The sequence below is a fragment of the Limulus polyphemus genome, unplaced genomic scaffold (genome assembly GCF_000517525.1).
Source record: "Limulus polyphemus unplaced genomic scaffold, Limulus_polyphemus-2.1.2 Scaffold40, whole genome shotgun sequence".
NCBI lineage: Eukaryota > Metazoa > Arthropoda > Merostomata > Xiphosura > Limulidae > Limulus > Limulus polyphemus.
In genome coordinates, this window is record NW_013665650.1 from 999,503 (window position 1) to 1,009,592 (window position 10,090).

General features: G+C 31.8%; 1 protein-coding gene across 1 annotated transcript in view; it reads left to right on the forward strand.

The window, feature by feature from the left end:
- The window catches only part of LOC106461670 (ALK tyrosine kinase receptor-like), a 92,076-nt gene that overhangs the window by 33,887 nt on the left and 48,099 nt on the right, over positions 1 to 10,090 (forward strand). The window contains exons 9-13 of the mRNA XM_022388930.1: positions 2,631 to 2,675; positions 5,897 to 5,938; positions 7,105 to 7,264; positions 7,532 to 7,679; positions 9,296 to 9,310. Of these exons, the coding sequence (XP_022244638.1) occupies positions 2,631 to 2,675; positions 5,897 to 5,938; positions 7,105 to 7,264; positions 7,532 to 7,679; positions 9,296 to 9,310 (410 nt within the window). The remainder of the gene's footprint in view (positions 1 to 2,630; positions 2,676 to 5,896; positions 5,939 to 7,104; positions 7,265 to 7,531; positions 7,680 to 9,295; positions 9,311 to 10,090) is intronic.

Sequence of the window (10,090 nt, forward strand, 5' to 3'; positions counted from 1 at the left end):
GACTTTTAATGAGAATTTGTTACAGGCAACCAGGTGATACTATTGAGAAACTGCACAATGAGAGTAAGATTTTACCTGTTAATGAAGTCATAATTATGGGTGATTTTAATTTGAAGCATATAGATTGAGAAATGCTAGAGTCAAACCGTGAGGGAGAAACGTTTTGGAAACTGCTCAAGGTGTCTTTCTTCATCAAATAGTCAAGGAGCCTACTAGAAGCAATGCTATTTTAAATTTATTGTTAACTTTAAATATAGAAATGGTCGAGAGGGTGGAAATTGGAGAACATCTGGGTTCAAGTGATCATTGTTCTATTAGGTTCAATGTTTTGCTGTATATTTTGGTTGCAAAAAGCAAATTTTGAATAGATGTGACAAGAATCATCTGCTGTGAATTGGCAGCTGAGTTATTTGGAAAATTTTTAAATATTCAAGGTAAACATATTCCTTATATAAAGAAAAGGGTAGCTGCAAGTAAAAACCAGGTTGACTCGCAAAGAGTATAAGAGATAAAACTAAAGATAAGCATCATAAATTTAAACTGACTGGTATGATGGGAGGTTTAGAAGATTATAAAAGATCAGAAAATTATTATATCAAAAAGGATGCATGAGAAAAGGTTGGCTGAAAATGTAAAAATTAACAGTAAGAATTTCTTTAAATACATTAAGGGTAAACACATTTTTAGGATAGGGTTATGACCCTTGAAGGATAATAAAGGAAGGCTCGAATCTGATGATTGTGAGATGGCTGGGTTATTAACGTTTTTTTTCTTTAGTTTTTACTAATGAAGATATAATTAGTATTCCATATCTTGAACAGTTGATAGATGGAAACAAGATGACTGAATTAATTCTGAGCTGGTTAAGAAAACATTAGGGGGTTTAAAGAACGATAAGTCTCCTGGGTCAGATAATATTTCCCCAAGGGTTTTGAAGGAAGTTAAAGATCGGATATGTGAGCCACTTGCTACTATTTTTTGTAAGTCCTTGGATAGTGAGCAGGTGCCAAAAGATTAGAAGTTAGCTAATGTCACTCTTCTTTTCAAGAGAGGTAATAAAAATTGTCCCAATCATTATTGGCCTATTAGTCTTACATCAGTTGTGAGAAAATGTTTGGAAAGTCTGATAAAAGATGCTTTACAAAGCCATTTAACAAAAGTTAAAATTTTATTGGATAGTCAACATTGTTTCACTAAGGGAAAATCTTACCTTATAAATCTTTTGACATTTTGTTTTCAAAACGTCACTGCTTATGTAGATGAGAGTAAGATTGTAAATTTGGTGTATCTGGATTTTCAGAAAGCATTTGACAAGGTGTTACATAAAAGGTTTGTGAAAAAAATTATCTCTATAGGTGTGGAGGATAAATTAGCTAATTGGATAGAAGGTTGGCTGAGTGGAAGAATGCAGAGGGTTGTTATAAATGGAGTTCAGTCAAACTGGATTAATGTTACAAGTGGTGTACCTCAGGGCTCAGTCTTTGGATCTTTGCCCTTTTTGATTTACCTCAATGACATAGAGGAAAAAAATTGTCAATAAATTACACCCAAGCAGTGTGCTGTTGCTAATGGTAGGGCAAATAGGATTTTAGGTTGTATCTAAAAAAATATTGAATACAAGTCTAAAGAGGTTATAATTTCACTGTATAGGTCACTGGTTAGACCACACTTGGAGTATTGGGTTCAGTCTTGAGCTCCTTACCTTAGGAAGGATATTGAATTGTTGGAAAGGGTTCAGAGGAGAGTTACAAGAATGGTGTCTCATATGGAGGGGTTGTCCTTTGAGGAGAGGTTGAAGTCTCTCAAATTGTTTTCTCTTGAAAAAAAGAAGAGTTAGAGGGGGATCTGATTGAGGTGTTTAAGATTCTAAAGGGATATTATAGCGTTGATGTATCGTCTTTTTTCATACTTAACGGTGAGAACAGTAGAACTAGACGACACAAACATATATTTTGGCAGGGTAGGAGTCATCTTCAGCTAAGACAGTTTTGTTTTTCTAACAGGCGGTTGGCCTCTGGAATGGGTTGCCTTCGGAAGTTGTGGAGGCAGTGAATTTAAGTGAGTTTAAGTGAAAGCTTGATAAGCATATGAATTATCAGGGCTGGCTCTATGATTTATTTATTTATTTATTAATAGTTTTAGTTTATTTTAGAGGCTGGGACAGCCGAGGTGCACCAATAGGTCCCATGTTGTCGCAAAACATTATGCTATGTTAAGTCTCACGTAGTTTTTTATTTGTTATGTAAGTATTGGTAAAGATATATATATATATATGTAGAATATGATCCGTAAAAATGAAAATTTATAAAGATCACGTTTACATATCTTAAATTGGAATTACAAGTGAATGAACAAGATTATGTAAAAGTTTATTGTTGTTAGTTGTTGTTTTTATTCGTTTATCAGAATCTAATTAATTTATTAGTGACTGACAAATCAGTTGTTATATCTGTTTTTCTAGTTATCAGTGTACGTTTTTTGTCCGTATTTTAATGTTTTTGAAACTATTTAATGTCCATTATAAACTGAGAATTAAGATGAGTTAGTGTTAATCATTTCAATATATATAAAGAAACACTATATTAGCTAAACAAATTTTGTGGTTAATACTTCTTATATACATCTTTCAGGTGTTCATAAAGAGGTACTTCAAGAGTACCAGACAACCCCGTCTCGTAAGTATAAGTTATAAATAGAAATATAGATATGGATAGATTGATGAGATAGCTAATATCTTAAACAACAGTTATAAGTTGATGAATACAATATTTTTACAACCAGTTCAAATTATTCCAGTTTGTAGCATAGCTATCTACTGTGTGTTTGGACATAAACACATGGCTTCCAGTTCAATTACATAATGATTTTCAGAACGTAAGATAAGTGCTTATATCTATTGGTCTCGCGGTCAATGACGGTAAATGCTGATGAATTTGCATTCTGAAAATTAAATCTAAATAAATATTTTACGAGCCTATCTTCTAAAAATGTTTGAATATATGTTTGAAGAATTTTTATCCTTTTTCTTGCATTTCACGAAACAAAAGTTTGTGTGTATATTTGGTTATCTCTTGTAAGTTGTCCTTGATTATAATGTAGACTTGTGTATTTTGTACATTATGTTCAAATCTTCTTCTCGATAAAGCCTTATATATTGAACCATGTGAAAAAACCGGTCTGGAAGAAATATTCTTACCTGATAAAATGTTTGATCCTGCGAATTATTATTTGTGATGGCAAAGACAATGAATTTTATGGCAAATTCACGAAGGTGTAACTTTTAATGAAAAATGCTTATCATTTGTTGCAATAATTTTTTAAAAAACCTCTTACCAAAGGTGAAAAACATCAATAATAAGGTATTGTAGCACCATCTTTTGGTTTGAGATAGTTGAGCTGTTTTTGCACATACAGACGATGGTGTTTATTATGTAACAAGCTGAGGTATCCGTTCTTTGACCGGATTATGAACTTAGAAAAATGTAGCGGTGGATGCTATGATAAATAGCACAAAAATTCTAACTTTCACACAATTTATTTATATCATAACATATTATTACAATATTTATTATTACCTCACTAAAAGTTTTGTATAAGGTTTTGTTTGTTTGTAATTAAGCACAAAGCTACACGATGGGCTATCTGTGCTCTGCCAACCACGGGTATCGAAACCCGGATTATAGCGTTGTAAGTCCTCAGACATACCGCTGTGCCACTGGGAGGGGGGCTGAGATAAGGTTAAGTACACAATATGTATATACTTAAAACATGATATACACTGTGCGATGGTCAGGGTAACTTTGTATAAAGAGGTAGCATACAAAGTAGTGACAGTAGGGGTGCTTTCTGTTACCGGCTGTCAACATCCAGCTCTTAATGTCCTTCCACAGTGTTTCACGTGATTAATTAATTGTCGGTCATTGGCTTTAGAAGTGGCTTACGGGCCGAAGTTGAAACGTTACGGGTAGGAAGCAGGTATAACTGAAGAAAAGACTCTTCATATCAGCCTTATGGTTGTGCTTGGAGTAGAAACTTTATCTGAGTTTATGTATTATTGAAATAATGGCAATAATTTATCATTGCATTCCTCCATAAGGAGTACAAGCATAATCTCCGAGATATATAAGACGTCAGTTTGCCCTCCTCCCACACTTTGCATATATTGCTTATAAAAAATGTAATATTTTGTAAGGACGTGGCGCCATCAATGAATGTAGTTAACGTTAACTTACACTAAAGATAATAAATGCCCAGTAACAACAATAATGAAGGTGATTGAGGTTGTTAACCCCCATTAACATGCCTCTTATTCCAAACTATAATACGACCTAGGAGTAAATAAATAACTGGCAAACAGACAGACACACATAGTTTTGTGCTTTGCATATATATACAGATATTATGTTATCCCTAATTTAATCTATACTTATATTTGTATTTTTCAAAATATTCAGAAATCTTGTAGTAAATATATAACTATAATAATAAAACTGGAAATTGAAATTGAGACTTCCACGATAGTCAAGCGCTATATCCACTATAACACCTTGTCTTTGTAATCGAATATTAACATATAATTTAAATCCCTTATGTAAAGTATCGTTTTATTGTGTTTTTTCCTAATATTGTAAAATCCTTTCCTAAACATGAGTTAATAATTTAAAAAAGGTATAAAAATTCCCTATTCGACTGGGATTTGAAGTCGAGATTTCTGCTTGAGACAAACCACTGAACCAATTTGAGGGTTATCAACAGAGAGTTGAGCGTTACCGACAAAGGGAGTGTTCTGATCAGAGAGTGGATTTTATTATATAGATATATTAGTACTGTATCGATGAATTTATTGAGTTCTAAATACACTTTACAAAAGTATTTCAAATCACAATTTATTTTTATTAATATTCGGGTGGCATGCAATATATGTAAAATAATTTTAGAGTAACGAAAATAAGCCAACATCCGTTAGCTAAACTAATGGTGACTGAATAAACCACACAACGAACTTATTCTTTCCTAATTCTTTGTGTAGTGAATATATAACTTTCCATCATTCACTGAATATTTTAAAGGTTCAAAGATTATGAATCTAACTATTATGAATATTTCTATATTCTTTAAATTGAGATAATTAGGGCAGTTGTCCTTGTTTTTGTTAAGTTTGATTTCTTCTGCTTAAAAATCACATTACTTAAATATTTTAAAATTGATTGTTTATACTTCAGCTCATACAGCAAGTCTAACAGATTAACTGAAAATTAATAAGGTCAGAGTTGAGAGTGGAGTTAGGGTTAAGTGAGTTCATTGAGTCTTCACTGAGTTGGTAAAAGTTACAATAACGAATAATTTTTCAAAATTTAACATTTTCGGAGAAAAATTCACAATCCAATTTTGGGCATAAAATGTTTGAAAATTTTATCCCCATTAAAATAAATCTTACTTAAGCAATTATTGTTAATGAAAGGTTGTTGTAATCAAGTAGACTTGAATCTAGGCCAAACAATAACGCTATATGACATTTGGTTAGGCACAAACAACTGTTGAAACTATAACTTGTTAGGGGACTAACGACTGCATTTTGGAAATGGCTTACTTTTTAACGGTGATTTCAACAATAACGGTTTTGTGAGTTATAAATAACTTTAGTAAATAGTTTAATCTCGAAATACGTAATATTCCATACAAGAGATTTTAACAGTGAGGTTATTTTCACAAGTAAAATAACGTCACACTTAAACTTAGTTACTTATACCAAAAACAAGATTCGGGTTGTTTGTACAATGTAATAAACCATAATCTTTACAATTATTTATTTCAGGTATTTGATTTTAATATTTTTTAAATTTAGAATCTTCCAAACAGGTCTCACAAAGCCACTCATATTTTCTATCTTTTTAAGCCAAAAGCACAGTGACCGTTCAACCTTCCAACGTCTCAAAAAGTAAGTATAAAGTTCATTGTTTATTATAATTTAAATCTAAAGTATAACATCAAAGCTAACTAAAAAAGCTGTAATAATAATAATAATCTTTATTAAAAGATATGAAATCTGTACGACAATGTATAGCACATTCGAGATATGTTTCCAGCCTGCACTCGAGGAGTTAGCACTTGTACACTCAATCTCTGTGATTATCACCTAGTGCTTAACTCAACTGAGATACTTAGCTGTTGTTGTTATTTTAATGTTGCAAAACGCTTATTTTAAAAGTAGCGATTAGTAGCATTACAATGGAATCGCGTATTAGAAAAAGCTATTTACAGGAGTGTTTCTATCTTAACGATGTGGATTTAGCAAGTAGATGTAGTGGATGAAACCAAAATGAGAAGGAATTCATTCTTTTTGTGTTTGTAGAAAGAAATTAATTAAATTTTACTATGAAGAAAAAAATCTATCTTCCAATCCTGAAAATATTATTACTAAGATTATAGAGCAGCAAATAAACATGTTTAATATTTAAAGTACTAGAAGCAAACACTGTGTGTAACTAAATTTGATTTTCACAATCTAGTTTTAAAGATTTCCTCGGTTTCACTTTGTAGCTCGAATGATTACAGAAATTAAATGTAAAAAGCTGTTTGTTTGTTTTGGATGTTTGCGCAGAGCTACACAAAGACTATCTGCACTCCATTCCTGATTTTGAACTGATAAACCAAGGGGAAGGCAGCTAGTTAAAAGCACCCACAGCCAGCTCTTGGGTAACTATTAGCTAATCGAATAGTGGGATTTGACTGTCACTTTTATGTAGCCCTAAAAGTGCAAAGAGCGATTTTTTAATATCGGAACGCAAAGCATGAACCTCCGGATTCACAATCCGAGCACGATAAGCAATTAGCCACGCCTCACCATATATAAACCCTACATTCATTTTATAATAAAATCAACAATTTCACTAACCGTTTTATTTCCTTCCTTAAAAGTGAATGGTATTGATGTTACATTTTAATTGTCCAATAGTTTTCTTATTCTTGAGTTTATATATAACTTGTAGTTCATGTACGTAACATTTAAGGTAGCTTACACTGTGGTTCAATATGGCCTCTTATTCATGGAACCCCGTTAACAAAAATTAAGGTAGCTTAAACTAAATATCCTTTTTTTTTAAGGATACACATTCACTACCTGTGGTGCGAAAGGACCTGAAGGCCCATCATCTGTGGAATGTGAGAAAGCCTACTTGAAGACAGGTATCAGAGTCGCTGTCGCTGAAGACTTTCCTTACAAAGGTGCACAAATGTGGACGGTTCCTGAATCAGGAGTCTACACGTAAGTGTGTGAAGATCCTGTTCAAAAGAAACAGATATACAGATTCTGAATGTAGATGTTATCAGTTGCAAGCTAAAAGCTAGTTTGAAATTTGCCGTGAACAGTATAACAATAGTTGTAAAGTCATGTAGTTTCCTATAATGATATAAGAGAGTACATCACTCTTGCTGAATAGATCGGAATGTAATACCTACATTTTAAGGAACCCACGTTTCCACTCCTATTAAATACATTATTTTATTATACCAAGAACTTATTTTTTTTCAGGGTTTTCGCCACAGGTGCAGGAGGAGGTCAAGGAGTAAAAAATCGCGATATTAGTCGAGGTGCTCTTCTTCGTGCAGTATATCGCTGGAATGCTGGAGAAAAAATATTTTTCTTGGTTGGCCAACAGGGTGTCAGCGCCTGCACAAAGGTGTGAATGAGAAGAGATGTAGTGTTTGTAATGTTCAAATATCGTTCAGTACTTTACCACGTGCCATCCAACACCATGGTATTATTGATAATATTGACTAGGACTAGAAGCAAAAACTAATGAAATTATTTTTATTTTCGAAAACTAATTTTATTTAGCAGAAATAAAATACTGACATTTGAAAAGAGGTGCTAAAATTAATTAAAATGATCCATTTTTAAGTTCTCAAAATGTATTTTGTGATCTCAGTGTTAAATTCTCGAAATTGATTTTTACAAACGTATTTGTCCTCCGGTGGGTCAGCGGTAGGTTTGCGGACTTAATCGCTAAGATCTGGGCTTCAATTTCCCCGCAGTGGACACAACAAAAAGCCTAATATGGCTTTGCTCTAAAACAACTAAACAAAGCAACGTATTTACTTTCATACACTTATAAAGCTTTATGATGTAATTTGAGTGGTTTTTAAAGTTGATTTTAGAATAGGCAATTATGGTGATTTTCCTAATACAATTTTTGTAATGTCCATTAATTTGTGATGTTGGATATACACTATTACATACACATGTTTCGTGTACTAATAAGTTGTTTGAATCTAAATAGTAACTAGCTGGAGTATTTATGTTTTTTTAAGTAACAAACTATTCAATTTTCTTTTATAGTTAGTTTTATTAAACATTATTGGTTATAAAGTTTAAAGCATTTTTATATACTTTTTTTAAAAGAATTTGTACTACACATACAGAAGATAATTTTGTGGAGTTCTATTAGAGTACGGATTTAGGACTAACCTAATCCTCCTAAGCTGGATGAATCATGTGCGATATTAGTTTGGACTATGGCCAAAAATCGTAAATAGCTACAGTACCCAGATGATTTGATTATTATACGTTTTACTTTTATAGTGTACTGAGTTATAATAGTAAGTTATAGTATTTCTAATCGATTGGTTTGTTTGATTCTCTTCATTAATGTCTATGTTACTTTTAAATTACTTTAGCTCGAATCGACAAAATTAGTTAGTATAATTTTTGTCAGAAGTTCTTAATAATTAATACTACATTTAAACTGGGTCAGTAACTAAAAGTTTTACATTTTCAACTTTAGTTCTACAAATGCAAACGTGCATTATTAAAATATTCAGATTTAGTTATTAGTAGAATTATCTTACGGAATTCTGTGTGACTTTTAAAATTATTTTCAACAGTTCTTTCGAAATACGTTTTTCTGGAATAATTTTCGTACTTGATCTGCTCTAAGTTAATTCCTATGTTTACTACTTTCGCTTCATATACCATAACTACTTCTACGTTCTTTAACTCGGAATTCATTTAAGGAGTTTATTTCAGTCTTTATCTCTTCCCACCTGTGAAACAAAAATAAACTAGTTATCCCATATGTGGCATAATGAATATATGTGTGTTCCGAATCATATGATCACTGCTGGCTCAGCGGTAAGTTTTAGGACAGTAGTGGGCAGGGCATAGATAGCCCATTAATATATTTCATATTTTCTTTCTAACAGGGAAAATAAAGCATTAGTCATACATTTTTAAAATAAAATCTGTGTAGGATCCATGATTATAACATAATTCTTTTTCTTGCTTTTTTTTTGACAGGATACGCCGCTATCGGTGAGTTTCTTTTTTCGGTCTTAGTTTGAAGAATTAGTTTTAAGTGAAAATGTTTGTACATTACTTAGTTTGGGAACGATTTTCACAATACAAAATGTAACTGTAGGTAGGTTAGCCTACTTCTATGGAATAAAACATGCTTATAGATTATAAAAAATACGAGTTTTTAATATTACTAACTCAAAAATTATATTTATAACTTAAGATTTAATAAAATAAGAATCAATTGCCTGTTTATATACTTTCAATATCAAAAGAAATGAACTCTAAAAATGTCTTAGTTTAAGAGTTGACCTTCTGACAAAGTAAAAAAGAAAAGCATTATGTTAATCACTGTAAAGACAGAACATAGTTTTGAAATTTGAAATGAAGAGTAATATATAAGGTTCTTTTAAATTTATAAATCTCGTTTAAGGAAATGATTATTTTAAACAACTATTTTCTTAAACCAACTACAAATGTTGTAAAGTAGGTGATGTCCACTATATGTATAATTTTTTATGAAGGATTGATGTCCCTGTTACTATCTTTGGAAGTGAACTTTGTGTGCTTCTTTCGTATTATAACTCTCTTTACCATAGACTTCGTTAGATGCCTTGTAGGCCTAACGCAAAGAAAAAAAAACAGTTACATAATTTGTATATACGTGTGTGAGTGCTTACATACTTGATTATATACACCTGGAAAAAAGTTAAGCACCCCCGTGTTTTTTTCAAGTGATTCAGATTCGAACGTTCTTGTGACTGATTATAAATTACCATTCAATCTAAACGTGTTTAT